Source organism: Podarcis liolepis (assembly GCF_965112155.1).
Source record: "Podarcis liolepis genome assembly, chromosome: 6".
Lineage (NCBI taxonomy): Eukaryota > Metazoa > Chordata > Lepidosauria > Squamata > Lacertidae > Podarcis > Podarcis liolepis.
Window position 1 is genome coordinate 82,037,914 of NC_139559.1, and position 18,443 is coordinate 82,056,356.

Below are 18,443 nucleotides of genomic sequence, written 5' to 3' on the forward strand. Positions count from 1 at the left end.
TCACTTCTACGTCTTGTAATCTGAGCTTGTCCCCTCTGTGCTTTCTGTTGTGTGACTTTCTGAGCCCTTCTAGCTTTGGGGAGGGTGATGGAGGAATGCCGTCTAGAGACTGTGAATCTGTTAACCCTCTCCCTTCCAGTGTTTCTTCTCCTAGGTGTTCACCATCTAGTATATCCCAGCTTCTGCCTTCTGAACTATGCCCCTCTGCAAACCACTGTTCCCAATCTATACTGTCCTCCTGGGAAAATTCAGGATCTGGATCAGGAGCGGGGGGGCGGGGGGCAGGAGGAGGCTCCCACCATTCCTCCTCAGTGCAGTCCTCCACAGCTATTGCATCTGAGTTGGAACTGACTTTTCCTCTGTTTCAAATACAGTGGTACCTCGGGTTACAAACACCTTGGGTTACAGACTCTTCTAACCCAGAAATAGTACCTCGGGTTAAGAACTTTACCTCAGGATGAGAACAGAAATTGCACAGTGGCACGTGGTGGCAGTGGGAGGCCCCATTAGCTAAAGTGGTACCTCAGGTTAAGAATGGTTTCAGGTTAAGAACGAACCTCCAGAACGAATTAAGTTCATAACCAGAGGTACCACTGTATCTCAAGAGAGAGAGAAATACTCCATCTCGACATGCCTGATTTGAACAAAGGGATTTCAAAGTCCTTCATTTTTGACCTTTGGTAACTGTACTAAGTCACTGTTCTTATCACTTTATTATTTACCAGAAATGGGGAAAAACTGTAGTCACACACCCACTATTGAGAATGGAGACATTATCACCTTACCACAGAAGCAATATGCATCTGGCTCTTCAGTAGAATTCAAATGCCAAAAATATTATGCCATGGAAGGAGAAAACAGAACTTTTTGTAACAATGGGAACTGGACAAAAGTGCCCATTTGTCTAGGTAAGAACTTTCCCCCCTCTGTTTTGATAGAAATTCCATCTTCTGGCATGCATATAGGGTTGCTTCATTAATTTCTTCTATATGTGATATATTTGGGAAAGGTTCAATAATTGTTTCTTATTAGTAAAGCACCACCATGAAGCACCATGAAGATATAGAAAGGGACAATCCTAGTTCATATCTTGCTTTCAGGCAATACCTTTAGCATGCCAGTATCCTCTCAGCTTCAGTCATAATTCTGTAAAACAGAGGTACTAATACTATGAAAATCAGCTGCTGGAACAACGTTTCCAAGTATAGTTCAAAGTGTTGGTGTTGACCTTTAAAGTCCTAAATGGCCTCGGCCCAGTATACCTGAAGGAGTGTCTCCACCCCCATAGTTTAGCCTGGACACTGAGTTCCAGCTCTGAGGGCCTTCTGGTGGTTCCCTCACTGTGAGAAGTGAAGTTACAGGGAACCAGGCAGAGGGAGTTCTTGGTAGTGGCGCCTGCCCTGTGGAACGCCCACCCATCAGATTCAAGGAAATAAACAGCTATCTGACTTTTAGAAGACATCTGAAGGCAACCCTGTTTAGGGAACTTTTTAATGTCTGATGCTTTATTGTGTTTTTAATATTCTGTTGGGAGCCACCCAAAGTGGCTGGGGGACCCAGCTGCATGGGTGGGGTATAAATATATTATTATTATTATTATTATTATTATTATTATTATTATTATTATTATTATTTATTTGAAGTACTTTGGAAACTTAACAAGCACAGTGTATGTGATTGGGAGAACCTGTGGCCTTCCAGATGTTGTTTGACTCCAACTCCCATCATCTCTAGTCAACACGGTCAAGGATGATGGGAGTTGTAGTCCAACAATATCCGGAGGGCCACAGCTTCCCCATCCTTGCACTATATGAATGCCAAAAATGAGTTCACACTTTGGAAAATAATGCCATTACTAAACCATTTAAGTGGTGTGGTAGTACCAGTGATCCATTCTTAAGGAAATCAGCCCTGAATGCTCACTGGAAGGACAAATCGTGAAGCTGAGGCTCCAATACTTTGGCCACCTCATGAGAAGAGAAGACTCCCTGGAAAAGACCCCGATGCTGGGAAAGATGGAGGGCACAAGGAGAAGGGGACGACAGAGGACGAGATGGTTGGACAGTGTTCTCGAAGCTACAAACATGAGTCTGACCAAACTGCGGGAGGCAGTGGAAGACAGGAGTGCCTGGCGTGCTCTGGTCCATGGGGTCACGAAGAGTCGGACACGACTAAACGACTAAACAACAACAACAAGTACCAGTGATAGGAGGTCTTAGTGCTGTTTCCTGACCAGTAAGACTTCTTAGCAATGATACTGCAAAGAGGCACCTTAGCAGAAGCAGAAGAGGAGTTTTACTTGGCCAGGCCTGGTAGACTACTTGCAATAGCCTAGCAGAGGAGATTCTGCCTGCAGGCCACAGGTTCTCACATGACTTTAATGATTATTCTGGAAATGCTGTTTGCTGTGTGTGTGTGTGTGTGTGTGTGTGTGTGAGAGAGAGAGAGAGAGAGAGAGAGAGAGAGAGAGAGAGAATTTGTTGCTTTTTCCAAATGCAATGGTATGTCAAAAAAATTGACTTGTGTTCCCAAGACTGATGTACATAAAATCTTCCTTTTTGTTTAAGTTTTCCAATATGGCAAATACATACTCTGGTTGCCTTCATGAACAGAATCTATTTTCATTCTCATCACAGAGCCCTGTGCAATCTCACTGGCTGAAATGGAAAGCAAGAAAGTTGAGGTGGTCGGGCAATCGGATGAGCATCGTTTTCAAAACTTATATGTACAACGTGGTACTTCTGTTGAGCTTTCCTGTAAACCAGGGCATGCTCCTGCAGCAGATTATTCCCCGTCTGCTTTTGTAATCCGGTGCAATGGAGAAGCAATTGTGTATCCTGAATGTGAAGGTAATTCAATATGGCATTATTTTTAAAATAACAAAAATTATATATTGCTTGAAAAATCTCAATAATCACTGGTTAAAGAATACACCAAGTTCTCATTGGGCTGTTTTGTGTTATGTTTGCTCCCTTAGTTTGTTCTTCTAAATCTTTTTTTCCTGCTTCTGAAAACATGGTGTTCTGTAGCCCTGCAATGGTTATGTGGGCTTCATAACTCGACCCCTGAAATTAAAATCAGCATGCCTGATGACCAGCGGTTTCTCTTTCCAACTTCTTCAGAACTCATGTCTTCAGTGAAACCTTTGTCTGAACTCCACCCCACCCCATCCCTCGTTGAAACAATGACCACATAATAGGAGCATTTTCTCATATTCCTCTCCAGTGACCCTTGTCTCTCCCGTTCCACTTCTTCCTTGTGTCATTGCTACCTTTGCCTTTCTTCTTTCTATCCTGTGCCCCTGTTGAAATTTAAATTGTAGGATTTGTCTTTTTTGCCCTGATACTCTAGGTAAATAAAGGTAAAGGGACCCCTGACCATTAGGTCCAGTCGCGGACGACTCTGGGGTTGTGGCGCTCATCTTGCTTTATTGGCCAAGGGAGCCGGCGTACAGCTTCAGGGTCATGTGGGCAGCATGACTAAGCCACTTCTGGCGAACTTTTTGTCCCCCTTTTTAAAGATTGGGATAATTATGGATTTCTGCCATGAATTAGGCATAATTCCAGTTCTGTCCACCACAGTGAATACTTCCATTAGAATCATAGCCCACCAGCCTGGCTTGGCTTTAATTAGTTCAGACGGGATGGCATCAGGGCCTGCGGCTTTGCCTAGTTTCATCTGAGAAATTAATTTTTTTACTTCAGTAACGGGGCCACTCAACCAGTGTCGAGGAAGAGGCAAGATCTTGGCTGTCTGATGGAATACAATCGTCATAAAAGATCGCCTTAAAATGCTCTACCCAGAGCATAGATGGAATCAATGTCAGTCAGTGCTTTTGAGTCTGTGGGGGGTATACAATAGCCTTCCAGAATTTCTTATGATCATTGGTAAGGATGGCTGAAAGCAGCGAGTCCCAGCAAGCCTGGTTGTGTCTTATCTGACTAAGCTGGATAGACTCCCTAAGTTGCCTGGTTCTACGAAATATGTATCAGGCAATCAGGAGCTGCCTGCCTCTTTAGACCCTCTGTAGATTCTCCTAACCTTTACTTTAATGCCTTTGATTTCATTATCAGTCCACTCACCAAACCCCAATTTCTTAGGTGGCCTGTGCGAGTGAGAATAGGGCAATTTGGTTATTAGGATGTCCATAACCTCCTCAAACCAAGCGACTCTAGCTACTGGGGAGAGTTCACCACTCCCTACCGAGATCAAGTGAATCACACAATCAGAATACACCAAGGTTTGGAAAGACGATAGAGTATGCTCGTTAATTCTTATTCTTATCTACTGAGGACGCGATACCCAGGGGAGTGGATTGATTAAATTTTCTGGCACTCTTGATGGAAAGACAAATTTGCATTGAGAGCATCGACGGGAATGTGTGTCCCAGAAATCGTTCCCGGGAGTTCTTCTGTTGAGGTGACCTCTAGTGCCGGCATAGCCAATTCAGCATTTGCGGGGCAAGATGAAGGTTGATGAAGTAAAATATTAACTTCTTGCAGATGGGCTTTGAGGCAGTTCTGGAACACAGGTGGGAGAATAGGTTGCTTAACAGTTTGTGATACATCCAGTAAGTTTGGCATTATGTTATCTATCGGGAAGGTTTCTGGTTTGTCCTCGGCTGGGGGCAATCGTAGCTCAGCGCTCGGGGTGACCAGCTTCCCAGTGTGCGTCTCCTGATCAAGTTCAGACAATCCCCCAGACATCTGTGTAGTTTCTGATGTTGCTTGCTCCTCCTCCATAACTGTGGGCAAAGACTGTTCCATGGACAGAGGTGGGGATGAAAATATCTATAGTCTCATACATGTTGATTCAGCGTATAGTTGGATCCAGTCCCTTGGTCTGCAAACGCCTTTATTGGTTGGGTGAGTCCCTTACCGGGGATTCCTCCTGTAGAAAGGCCAGTATCTCCTTTCCCAGACCTATCATTATTCGTATTCCTGCTGCCCACATTAGCAGGTTCATGGGGGTTCGTCCTAGGCTTGTTGAGGTCACACATCGAATCTTGAATACTGTTTGTTATTACTTGAATTTCCTCTAGTATGGAGTTAATTGGGGTTGTGTTTATTGTTGCTCTTTCCTCAACATTCCTAAGGAGCAGAGATTTCTTTAAAGTCACTCTTTGAGGCCCTCCTGTATAACTGCAGCTGTGTTAGTATCAATCAGAGGAACTGGAAGATTTCCACGTTGGCTTAATCTTGAAGGTGGAGCAGTCAGGGGTTGCTCAAGAGATAACCGACTTGGCCTCTGCTAGCTGGGAGTAGAGTTACAGCGTTCATGTGGAAATGACTCAGGAAGCCACCCATTTTGGGGAGAAGCAGAGGGATGGCATGACTTTGAAATTTGAGAAATAGCTTTGTTACTCTTGGATGGCTCGGCAGTTTTTCCAGTGTTTTTAAGTCCAGAGAGCCTATATCCAATCTCAGAAGTTCAGATAAGGAGAGGCAGACTCTTCGTCTGGAGATCCAACACCCTTTGTTCTCCCAATTGCTAGGAATCTGGCACACTGTAATAAAGACCTAGATTTCATGGAACAACCCTGACATGTAAATTAAAAGGATTTTGTACATGCATAGGTTCCTTTGAGCCTCACATGGTGTGGGTTCCAAAGCAAGCAACTTGAATTCTCCTGAACCTTCTCAGTTCATTGAGGCAAGGGTAAAAGGTAGAGAAAAGGTGAGGGGAAAGCTGAACCGGGCTGGAGCAATTTTGATGAGGTCCCATAAAGACTGAATGAAGATTGAACAATGGGGGCACTCTTAAATGCTTTATTTCCTTAAAAGGTGGGGGGATGTTACTTGACACAACAGGCAAGCCATCTACAAAAAAGAGGTAGGGTATTTTAAGCTTCCTGTCACAGGTAGTTTAAGAAGCTGCTTGAGCACGTCATTCTCAGCCACTGGTGCTGAGTGAAAAAGTAAGAGATGAGTGCTTTGTGCAAATTGGATAGAGTACCTCTGCCATCCAGAGTATCATGTTCAAACCTGGGGATGGGGCAACTAGCCTTTCCAGATGCCGGCTTGTTTTTGGAAAGGCCATTTTTGTTCTCACCAGGGCTAATGAATGGCCAAATATTGGATTGTGGCCAAGCACAGAAGCAATCCAGTATAGAGCAAGGCATTTTCACGCATCCAGAATCCTTAGGCAATGAGGGCAAGCACAATTCCAGCAGGGGAGGAGAGGCAAGGTTGCCACAGCTCACTTCCTTTGTTGTGCTTCTATGACATAGGCATTCACTTTTTGAGGAAACGAGTCAAGATGCTCAAGGGAAATGCTCAGGATGATAGGGAGGCAGTAACCCTTGTTGCAGTGGCCAGTAGGGGAGCATTGCTCTCCTGGCATCACTGCCAGTTAGAGAAAGGGGAAGGTCAAGGCAGTGAGGAGTTCCGCACAGTGGCAGTGGCAGTGGCAGGCGTGCTGAATTGACTCTGCCACTGCACCTGTGACGCAACTCCCCACTGCCTTGCCGCCCATTCTTGGTAGTTGGCAGCAATGTACGACATTGGGTAGCCCAGGTGAGCTGTGCCAAACCACCCACACCAGCCAGCCAGCCAGCCACAACTGACACCTAGGAAACATATGGAAGCTGTTGAGAATATTTTATGTCACTGGACTTGAATCTAGTTCCTTCCTGAATGAGAATTATGGCTTCAGTTCTGCATTTATCATGCTCTCGTGCATGATTACGTGACTCCTTCTGAGTTCTGGCGCCTTAGAAATGGAAATACAGTGAAGTGTTCATGGAAGGAACTTTTTAGAAACATTGCATTACATTTCTTTTTGCTACAAGTTGACACCTACGGAAATTTTGTTTGTATTTTGCAATAGAAATTACTTGCCAAGGAGAAAACATCGAGCATGGAGATATACTAAACCCAAAGAAACTTTACAAAGAGGGGGACCAACTTCACTTCTCATGTTCTGATGGGTACAAGCGTGCTGAGATACCGGATGCTACATGCACTCGGAATGGGTGGAGTTCAAGACTTGCGTGCGTAGGTTTGTATGTTTCCAGTTCCTAGAGCTGTCGTCTTTTCAGTGTAACCCTGTGCATGCTTACTTTGAAGTAAGCCCACTCTGTTGCACAGCTCTCTGAGGGAATTGTACACAAGATTGCAATTTTAGTCAAGTGGAATGGATTAGATGATTTAAAATAGATCAGAACGTTGTCCTTGGTGAATCGGGACAATGATTTTTACACCTTTAAAACTATGCCATTTTGTGTTTTATACCGGTATTTATTTATTCCTCACTCACATCTTGCATATAGGAGGGAATGCTCCTACAGTGGTGTCCGGAAAGGCACCTATTATTATTATTATTATTATTATTATTATTATTATTATTATTAATATACCACCCAATAATCCAGAGGTTTCAGGGTGGTTCACAAAAAAGATCTATGACAGCAGAAAGGGAAGAGAGGAACATCTAGAATGGCAGTGGCATGTGGCAGCACTGTGATTATATTATTTTAAAGGGAATAATAATTCAGTGATCCAAGAACAGAATACGTGTGCTTTTGTTCCTTTTCAACTTTTGTTCCTTTTCAACAAAATACATATTGCTAATCAAGTAAATTTTCTTTAGCAAGTTCCGCTGATTCTGGTTTTGCAATCTTTTGCTAAGATGTTTAGATGTGAATTTTAATCTGTTCTTATTCTACTGTTATTTTATCTTTTTGAAAGTTATTATTATTATTTTTTACTTTTTTTGTAAATTTATTTGGGTTTTTCAAATTAAATTTTACAATAACATATCAACATACCATATAGAAACAAGATTCCACAGAATCTCCTGGACTTTCCTCATCCCCATTGTGGGTCCTATTGCTAGTCCTTTCCTCATGCATCTTTTATAATAATCCAAATTTTTTGCATCTCCATTATGTCCAAAATTCACCATTAAACTGCAAGTGTTAGTCCAACCTGACTAATGATTTTAGCTGTTTACAATGGTTTTTAAGATAGATTATAAATTTTCCCCATTCCTCATTAAGATTTTGGTCTTTAAAATTATTGCTTTTCTATTTTCTTTTTTTTATTGAAAATTTTAGTATTCTTTTGTAAACCGCTTTGAAGTTTGTTTTTAACAAATAATAAATACGTTCTCATGCCGATGTACTGAATTATATCTAGCCAGGGAAAGAGTTTGTTGCTTGATCTGTTGCTGACCAAGTGTCCTCCTTGTATTCCTCCATAGAAATTGTCTGCTCCCCACCCCAAGTAGAAAATGGCGACTACTATCCTAAGCAGAGTTACTATGAATATCAAGAAATAATTGAAACACGGTGTGACTCTGGCTATAAGCTTCGGAACCGCCGATTCCCTTCCATGTGTACAGAGGCAGGGTGGTCTCCTTCTCCGAAATGTATTTGTAAGTAGCTTTCTCTTTGCAGTTTCAAAACATGAACAACTAGCATTCAATGCATCCAACTTTGTAGTTTATGAATTATATGCCCATCGCGATGATAGTTGAGGCGTGTGTGCAGGGAGAGCCATGAACCTCTACCTATTGCTCTATTACTGGAGGTGAGGGGCTGTGCATGGAGGCACATGGGGTCCCTTGGATGGAGGCTGGGTTATTCACAGTCAGAGTAAGGGCTCAGATTTTTGCCCACTGAAATGTTCCCAAGTACAAAGTTTTATTGCCGTCATTCACAAATATATCGGATGAAATAGGGATGCAGGCACATCCGACTGAATGTCTGCACAGGCTCGAGCTTTTTGCAAAGATTTGGTTTCAATGCTTGCTAAAATATTGGAGTTCCCCGCACCATTACCCTATGTCCTTGTTCTAATGGCCAAAAGCTTATCTCTGGGCTGGAGAAGACTGTGGTCTTCAAGCCCCAGCAAACTGTCTTTCCCCAGCTCTGACTGTTCCTGGCAGCAAATGTGGGTCTGGGGACCACCTGCATCTTCTGCCACAGTCATCTATTTCTGTTTTCATACACAGACCAAAGAGGGAAACCCAGATAATATTCAGACACTGATACACTTGAGCCAAATGTGCCACCTCCATTAAACCAGCCAGGCAAGGAAAATAGCAAGTGGAACTTCCTGATTTATTTATGTTTGGCTTAACCTTTTTCTTATCTTCTCCAAAGCAAGTAACTGTGACTATATTTGGATTGAGAATGGACAACTATCTGATTTCTACGAACGCTGGCCAGACTACTATTTTCCAAGAATGGTGGGACAAACAGTTGACTATAGTTGCAGTTATGGTTTTCTACCAATAAATAAAGAAACATGGGGTAGAAGTTTATGCACTGAATTCAGCTGGAGTCCAGAACCAAAATGCTTCAGTAAGTTAACATTTTCCTTGCATTCTCAACTTTGATCAGAAATGGAAACGACCATGTGCAAACACAAAATATGCCTATTCTGAAAGATGTGGAAGGAATATGTGTAACGTGGCTAAACAGTGAGTAGTCAGAGTGGAAAACTTTAAAATTTAATATGAAAATGTCTTCATATGGCACTAAAAATATAATAAGCTGAGTACCAGGTTGACCCATTTGGTAGTGGTGATTGTGTTCCATAAATATGGGGGGAGGGGGCTGATGGAAAAGCTTTCTGTGTGATCACCACCCCCTAATATCAGTAGAAGATCTTGGCATTTGGGCAGGTGGCTATGGACGTAGGGGGTGGGTTGGATCATCTTAATCTCTCATCCTTGTGATTGTCACACAAGTACATTGTAAGTCCTTTCTGTCAAATGCCTGTGCAATGTTTTAAGAGAAAATCTTAAAAATACGCCTATACTTTAAGTATAAAAAATAATAGTTATAATGGTATTTGAAAGGGTTCCATGGTACACTTTTTCCTTTAACAAAAAATCTAACTGCTCAAGTTTGGTGTAATAAGTAGCTAGTGGCCATAGTGCTTTATGATGTGACATCCCTTCCTGGGTATTCTGTTAGTTTTAGTTTCTTTGAACCTTTCTCCTGGGAATAATGTCACCAGAAATCAAAAAAGAAAATAGACCACTTTTAATGTATACAACAGTAGCAGCCAGGATCTCAAAAAGTACGCTACAGGTTCCTGCCCTTGCTGGAGACCCACAGAGATGAAATAGATTGCTCGCCTCTTCTTCCCTTTGGCAAATGACTGTACTGTTGAAATGGCAAGGATCCAGTAGCAGCCAGGATCTCAGCCAGGATCGCAAAAAAACTGGAAAAGTGACAAAATACCTTCGATAAAGGAGTGTCAGGCCCAGATGATAGAATATCTACAAATGGCCACGATGACAGGGAGAATTAGAGGGTATCCAAAACAGAAAGTACAGAAAGAATGGAAAATCTTTAAAGAGTATTTGGAAAAGTATTACAATAACAAATATCTCTTGGCAGAAATAGAATGAACCTTGTAAAACAACAAATATAAGGTCTTTTGATATCTGACGGAAACAAAGAAAGAAATATAATAACTTGGAACTGTGTGTGGAAAAATTGTAGAAATAATAATACAATGAGTCTAATTGGAAGTTAAATATGTTTGTTTTGCTTTGCTTTCTTCTTCCTCTTTTCTCCCCCCTTCCCTTCTCTCCCCCCCGCCTCTTCTTCTTCTTCTTCTTCTCTTTCTCTTTTCCTTTTTGTGTTTCGTTTCTTGGTCTTCCCTTTTTTGATACGTTAAGAAAAAGATAAGGAGAGAAAAGTGTATTATGAAAACCTCAGTAAGTTAAAAGTGATGTTGTATAATTTCTTTATTAGTATTTATAAAATGTTAAAATGTTAAAACTGGTTAAATGTAATTATATGATGTTGCATCTACTGTGGTTTCCCCCCTCCCTTTGTTATTGTTGAACTCTAAATAAAGTTTTATTCCGGGGCGGGGGGGGGGGAAGAGTTTTAGTTTCTTTGAGTTTCTAATTTTTCCAATCTTAAATTCATTTCTCCACATTTCCGCATCAGTTTATTGGTTTGCGTGTGTGTGTGTGTGTGTGTGTACACACACACACACACACACACACCGTATTTTTTCTACACACCTTTCTACACATCAGTTGGCCAGAGAACTGCATTGCAAAATTCAGAGCAGTGAGAATTTCGAAGGATGTCTGTGTTTTGGTTTCTGAATTTTTTTGCGAAGGCAAATAACATTCATGTTCAAATACAGATTCACCTTCAAATATGAATCGGATCAATTCATATTTAAGCAGCTAGGAAAGGTTGTTAAAAGAGAAAAAAGTGGTGTGTCACTGTGACTCCTAAAGATTCTTTCAACACATGAAGGGGTCCATAAAAAAAACTATTTTATGAATCACATTGTGTGTCTATTTTCTACATCTATATGTTGCAAAAGCATATAGGAAAACTTTAAACTCTTGAGTAATGCACCATCTATCTTGAAAATAAGATTTCAATTGCCAAAATATATGTCAATCAATGATGCAACCTTTTTCTTTTTCTTTTTTTGCTTTTAGAAAAATGTGATATTCCTAGACTGCTTGCACATGGTACATTCAATGCCCATACTAGGCAGAAGTTCATAGAAGGTGATGAAATTTCGTATTCTTGTGAGGTTGGATATGAACCTATAAATCAACAAGCTAAGGCCGTGTGCACCAAAAATGGCTGGTCACCTACTCCACGTTGTAACATAAAAAGTAAGTGTTATTTATGGAATCCAATTTGACAATATAGAACCTGAGAACCTGGAGCCTGCCCTGTCCTGATGTGAACAACCAGTACATTATATTATTTTCTTGGACTTCTCACAGTTATAGGAAAGCTCAAGGGTGTGCATGTTTGCAAATCCCATGTTGATATAATAATAATAATAATAATAATAATAATAATAATAATAATAATAATTATTATTATTATTATTATTATTTATACCACTCTGGGCGGTTTCCAAAATAATATTAAAATACTGTAATACATCAAACATTAAAAGCTTCCCTAAACAGGGGTGCCTTCAGATGTCTTCTAAAAGTCTGGTAGTTGTTGTTCTCTTTGACATCTGGTGGGAGGGCATTCCACAGGGCGGGTGCCACTACCGAGAAGGCCCTCTGCCTGGTTCCCTGTAACTTGGCTTCTCGCAGTGAGGGAACCGCCAAAAGGCCCTCGGTGCTGGACCTCAGTGTCCGGGCAGAACGATGCGGGTGGAGACGCTCGTTCAGATATTCTGGACCGAGGCCGTTTTGGGCTTTAAAGGTCAGCACCAACACTTTGAATTGTGCTCGGAAACGTACTGGGAGCCAATGTAGGTCTTTCAAGACCAGTGTTATATGGTCTCGGTGCCGCTCCCAGTCACCAGTCTGGCTGCCATGTTCTGGATTAGTTGTAGTTTCGGAGTCACCTTCAAAGGTAGCCCCACGTAGAGCGCATTGCAGTAGTCCAAGCGGGAGATAACCAGAGCATGCAACCAGAGCGAGGCCCCGCCCTGGGCCAGGTGGAGAGTGGCAGGAGCAGGGCCCTCAGTCACTCACGCAGGGGATTTGTAATGAGTAGCAGAGGAAAGAGGCCTTTGCAGCACCACCTATCTCTTCTGAACATCTCTTCACTGGGTGAAGCAATCACAAGCAGCCTGGGTACTTTCCAAACATATGGTAGATGGAGCTGAGCCTGGAAGAACTTGTTTAATATTTGTACTCAAAGGGTGGGACTTCCGACAAGCTGTGGAATGAACCTTAAAGTCTCTCTGAAACCTGAGCTACATAACATCAGGAGACTCAAACTAACAACAAGAAGTTTTCTTGCCAATCAATTGATGAGAGACAAAGTTCTGGGCCTCACTGATGAAATGCAAACTGGCAAATCCATCTTAGAGTAGTCAAGGAACTCAAATGTGAAATTGCTGTCCATTTAGCTACAAAATGTAACTTGTCCCTCAGATTAGCCTTCATAATGAGGTCTGGAAAATAGCCAATGTATCTCCAGTTTTTAAAATGGGATCCAGAGAGAGCATGGAAGTAGTAGTAGTAGTAGTAGTAGTAATAATAATAATAATTTGTATTTATACCCCGTCCTCCCCGGCCAGAGCTGGGCCCAGGGTGGCTAACATCAATAAAATTACAATAAAACATAATGGGGGGGGGGGAACAAACAAACAAAAAACCAGTTTATTAAAATACAGGTTAAAATACAATTTAAAATGCAGCCTCGTTTTAATAGTAGCCCATAAATCAAAAGCAGAAGGGGAGGGAAACATAAGGTTCAGACTGAGTCCAAACTAAAAGCCAGGCGGAACAGCTCTGTCTTGCAGGCCCTGCAGAAATATGTCAAGTCCCACAGGGTCCTAGTCTCTTGTGAGAGAGCATTCCTTTTTTTTAAAAAAAATAATTTTTATTGCATTTTTTCCATATAAAGATACACAGTATTGAACAAACAAAGAAAAAAGAAAGAAAGAGAAAATAAGAGAAAAGAAAAGAGAGAAAACCAACCATTTCAACAACTTATTTCAACTTTCCAATGGACTTCCCCACGTCTCCCGCACAGAGCATTCTTGACAATAAATTTATCAGCAAATTATAACCTTGTTTCGTGTATTTCTTTTATACTTTCAATTGCAATTTAAGTTTAAATTCCTTACTTTCCGTTTACTCTATGAGCAAACATATTATCCTTTTTGACCATTTAAACCTTGATTCTTTCATTAATATTATCTAATTTCATATGTATTCCACTCTCGTTACTGGGGCTAACATTCATAGTCATGCGAAATCCTATAGTTCATATAACTTATAAAATTTTTGCAAATAGTCCTTAAATTTTTTCCAGTCCTCCTCCATTGCTTCTTCTCCCAAGTCTCGGATCCTGGCAGTCATCTCAGCTAGCTCCATGTAGTTCATCAATTGCGTCTGCCACTCTTCCAGTGTGGGCAAATCTTGAGTCTTCCAGTACTTAGCGATAAGAATTCTTGCTGCTGTAGTAGCATACATAAAAAACGTTCTATCCTTCTTTAACACCCTCTGGCCGACAATGCCCAAGAGGAAGGCCTCCGGTTTCTTAGGAAAGGTGTACTTAAACACCTTTTTTAACTCGTTATAGATCATTTCCCAGAAGGCCTTCACTTTTGGACAAGTCCACCAAAGGTGAAAGAATGTCCCTTCAGCCGTCTTGCATTTCCAACATTTATTATCAGACAAATGGTATATCTTAGCGAGCTTGACTGGGGTCATGTACCACCTGTATATCATTTTCATAATGTTTTCTTTCAAGGCATTACATGCCGTAAATTTCATACCGGTGGTCCATAACCTTTCCCAGTCTTCAAACATGATATTGTACCCAATGTCTTGAGCCCACCTTATCATGGCTGATTTAACTGTCTCATCCTGAGTATTCCATTTAAGCAGCAAGTTATACATTCTCGATAATACCTTGGTCTTTGGTTCTAACAACTCTGTCTCAAGTTTCGATTTTTCCACCTGGAATCCTGTTTTTTTGTCCAACTTAAAAACCTCATTAATTTGGGCATAGTGAAACCAATCTTGCACCTTATCCTTTAATTTTTCAAAGCTCTGCAACCTCCAATTATCTCCAATGTTTTCTATTATTTCCCAATATTTTGGCCAACCGGCCTCCATATTAGGTTTTTTCCGAGCCTTGGCCTCTATTGGTGATAACCACCTCGGAGTCTTACTTTCAAGTAAGTCTTTATATTTTTTCCAGACCATAAATATTGCTTTTCTGACAATATGGTTTTTAAACATTCCATGTGTTTTTGCCTTGTCATACCACAGATACGCATGCCAGCCTAGCGAATTGTTAAAGCCTTCCAGATCTAGGACATCAGTGTTTTCTAACAGAATCCAATCTTTCATCCAGCAGAAGGCTGCAGCTTCGTAGTATAACCTTAAGTCTGGCAGGGCAAACCCCCCTCTTTCTTTTGCATCAGTTAATATTTTAAACTTTATTCGGGGCTTTTTGCCCTGCCAAACAAACCTCGAAATATCCTTCTGCCACTTTCCAAAACATTCCACTCTGTCCACGATCTGCAAGGCTTGAAACAGAAACAACATTTTTGGCAAGACGTTCATTTTTATAGCTGCAATTCGGCCTAACAAGGATAGTTTCAATCTTGACCAGATTTCTAGGTCTTTTTTAACTTCTGACCAACATTTCTCATAGTTGTCTTTAAATAAGTTCAAGTTTTTGGAAGACAGGTTAACCCCCAGGTATTTCACTTTTTTAACAATATTTAAGTCTGTTTCCTTCTGAAACCCATCTGTTTCAGAAGATGTCAAATTCTTTCCTAGTACCTTAGTTTTTTGTTTATTCAACTTAAATTCCGCCACCCGACCAAATTCTTGAATCAATTCTAAAACTCTTTTTGTACTAGATTCTGGCTCCTGTAGTGTTAAAACCAAGTCATCTGCAAAAGCTTTCAGTTTATATTGTTTCGCTCCGACCCGTATTCCTTGTACCTACCGATCCTTCCTGATCATATTCAGCAACACCTCCAGGACCGAGATAAATAATAAAGGGGATAGGGGGCACCCCTGTCGTGTTCCTTTTTCAATATAAAACTCCTCTGTCACCACATTGTTCACTATCAACTTAGCTTTTTGTTCTGAATAAATTGCTTCTATTCCATTCTCAAACCCCCGTCCCACTCCCATCCCTTCCAAGTTTTTCTTCATAAACTTCCAAGAAATGTTATCAAAGGCCTTCTCTGCATCAATAAATATTAACACTGCTTTGGTGTTAATATTTGTTTGCAACAGTTCCAAAATATCAATAATGTTCCTGGTATTGTCAAACAAGTGCCTGCCTGGAAGAAAGCCTGCTTGGTCCTTATGAATTACTTCATTTAGTACTTTTTTAAATCTATTTGCCAAAATGTCTGCAAATATTTTGTAATCCACGTTTAGGAGTGAGATGGGACGGTAGTTCTTAAGTTGAGTCTTTTCAGTTTCCACTTTGGGTATCAGTGTGATGAATGCTTCTTTCCACGTTTCTGGTGCCCCCCCTCCCCCCATAATCTGGTTACAAACCTCCATTAATGGTTGTATCAAGTAGTCTTTTAACGTCCTATAGTACTTGGAGGTAAGTCCATCAGGGCCTGGAGATTTGCCTAGTTGCATGTTCTGAATGGCATCCTCAATTTCCTGTTGTGTTATTTTGTAATTCAAGATTGATCTCTTCTCCTGAGATAGTTCTGGTAGGCCCTTGTCTTTCAAAAATTGGTCTATCTCAATCACTTCCTCGGGCCCTTGGGTATATAATTTTTTAAAGTATTTCTGGAAACACTTTCTAATTTCTCCCGGTTTCTGAATGTTTTTCCCTTCAACTTCTAGATTGGTAACATAATTTAATTTTTGTCTCTTTTTCAACTGCCAAGCTAGCAGTTTTCCACATTTGTTCGCAGATTCAAAAGATCTTTGTTTCATTTGTTTAATTTTCCATTCCACTTCTTGGTTTATCAGTTTCGCATATTGTGACTGGTGGAATTTAATTTCTCTTAAAGTCTCTTTTGATTTTGGATTCAATCTTAACTTTTTCTCTCCATCTCTTATCTTCTCTAGTATCTTATCCTTTCTTCCATTCCAGAATTTTTTCTTAATCGTATTCTGTTGTATCAGAAACCCTCTCATAACGGCTTTACTTGCGTCCCAGATTGTTCTTTTTTCCACCGAAGTGTTCAGGTTGATTTCAAAATAGTCCTTTAAAGCTTTTTGGGCCTTCTTTACAATCTCTTGATCTCTTAACAGATTGTCATTCATTTTCCATCTGAAGGAATCGGCTGGAGTAAGTCTCACTTCCATTTTCAAAGCGTTATGGTCAGAGCAGGTCTTTGGGCAGATTTCCACTCTTATAGTCTTAGGTGCCAGCCCTCTAGTTGTCCAAATTTGGTCGATTCTTGTCCATGACAGGTGGGCCTCAGAGAAAAAGGTTCCTTCTTTACCTAAGGGGTTTCTCGTCCTCCATATATCAATCAAGTCCATATTGTCAGTTAATTCAAAAAAAGTTTTTGGTAGTCTGCCATCCTTGGTCAAGTTCTGGTTCTGTGACTTATCCATATAAGTAGAGACTACCCCATTCATATCTCCCATCATAATGATGTTAGAGTAATCCAGATAGTCCAGTAATGTCTCATGTAGCTTCTTGTAAAATTCTGATTTCCCCTCATTTGGTGCATAAATTCCTAATATCAAAACTTTTTCTCCTTGAGTTTGTATTTCAATTGCCAGGATTCTTCCTTGTTCATCTTTAAACAAAAATTTCGGTGATAGGTTCTCCTTTGCGTAGATCACCACACCTCTCTTTTTAACTCTGTCTGATGAGATAAATTCTTGGCCTAATCTTTTGTTAATTAACACTTTCCTATGGAGCCTAGTCACATGAGTTTCTTGCAAACAAATTATATCCAGGTGTTCTTTTTTCAAAATATGGAAAATCCTTTTGCGTTTTTCCGGGGAATTTGCGCCATTAATGTTCCAACTATACAGCTGCAGAGACATCCTGTTTCAATCTGTTGTTGCTCTTTATGGGGTGTCCTCTTTTTTGTCCAAATCCGAGGGTGTTGGTTCTTATTCCAGACTGTGGTGGAGGCCAAGGGACTGCTGTTCCCTTCTGCAAATCCTCTCTGTGGTCGTGTAGGAACTTCTGGTTGTCCTCTTTTGTTTTAATTTTAACCTTCTTTCCTTTGTAGTTAAATGATAAACCTTGTGGAAACTCCCACCTGTAAGGTATCCCGTTGCTTCTCAAAAGTCTAGCTAGGTCAGTATATATAGCTCTGAGATCCAATAATTGTTTTGGTATATCCTTGTAGATCTCTGCTTTTCTGTCCTGGATCTCAAGTGATTTGTTAAAATGAAGGTCAAGTATTTTGTCTCTCTCCTGCTTGGTCCTCAGGATAATCAGGCAATCTCTGGGCCTGTCCTTCTTTGCTGTTCTTCCCAATCTAAACGCAGTTATTATTTTAAAGTCTTTGTCTTCCTCTATACCCCAGAACCTAGAAAATTCTGCTGTCAAGTAGCCGATCAGGTCTTCTTTCTCAAGCTCTGGGATAGAGCGTAGTTTTAAATTATTTTCCCGGTTTCTCAATTCCACCATAGACAGGTAGGCCTGCTGGTCAGTAATGTGCTTATGTAGTGGCCTTACCTCTCCTTTCAGTTCGTCCACTTTCTGATTCGCTTGATCAGCTTTTTCATTCGCTGCCTCAGCTAATTTCCGATTCTCGGCAGTGGCATCTTTTAAATTCCCAATTGCTTGTGAATGTTGTGCCACTTGTTCAGATAGTTTTGTAATAGAGGATGTGGCTAGGTCAATTTTTGCAGTTTGATCATCAACCTTCTTATTTAGAATCGCAAATTGTTGTAACATTTCATCTAGAAGGGTACTGGATCCCCCTGCAGCCATATCCTCAGTTGTTGGCTGATCAGCTTCCTTTAATAGGGCTGTTGTTGAGAGTTCAGCTCCTTATTTTAATAGTAGCCCATAAATCGAAAACACAAGGGGAGGGAAATATAAGGGTCAGACTGAGTCC

At 40.8% G+C, this 18,443-nt stretch overlaps 1 protein-coding gene across 4 annotated transcripts in view; it reads left to right on the plus strand.

The window, feature by feature from the left end:
- The window catches only part of LOC310708428 (complement factor H-like), an 80,200-nt gene that overhangs the window by 26,846 nt on the left and 34,911 nt on the right, over window positions 1-18,443 (plus strand). For 2 of the 4 annotated variants that reach the window (XM_083506745.1, XM_083506747.1), the window contains exons 2-7: window positions 726-908; window positions 2,637-2,849; window positions 6,829-6,999; window positions 8,203-8,376; window positions 9,107-9,307; window positions 11,428-11,610. In XM_083506745.1, coding sequence (XP_083362871.1) covers window positions 726-908; window positions 2,637-2,849; window positions 6,829-6,999; window positions 8,203-8,376; window positions 9,107-9,307; window positions 11,428-11,610 — 1,125 coding nt within the window. Of the gene's footprint in view, window positions 1-374; window positions 438-585; window positions 909-2,636; window positions 2,850-6,828; window positions 7,000-8,202; window positions 8,377-9,106; window positions 9,308-11,427; window positions 11,611-18,443 lie in introns of all 4 variants that reach the window. The other 2 variants (XM_083506748.1, XM_083506746.1) reach the window with 2 other exon arrangements.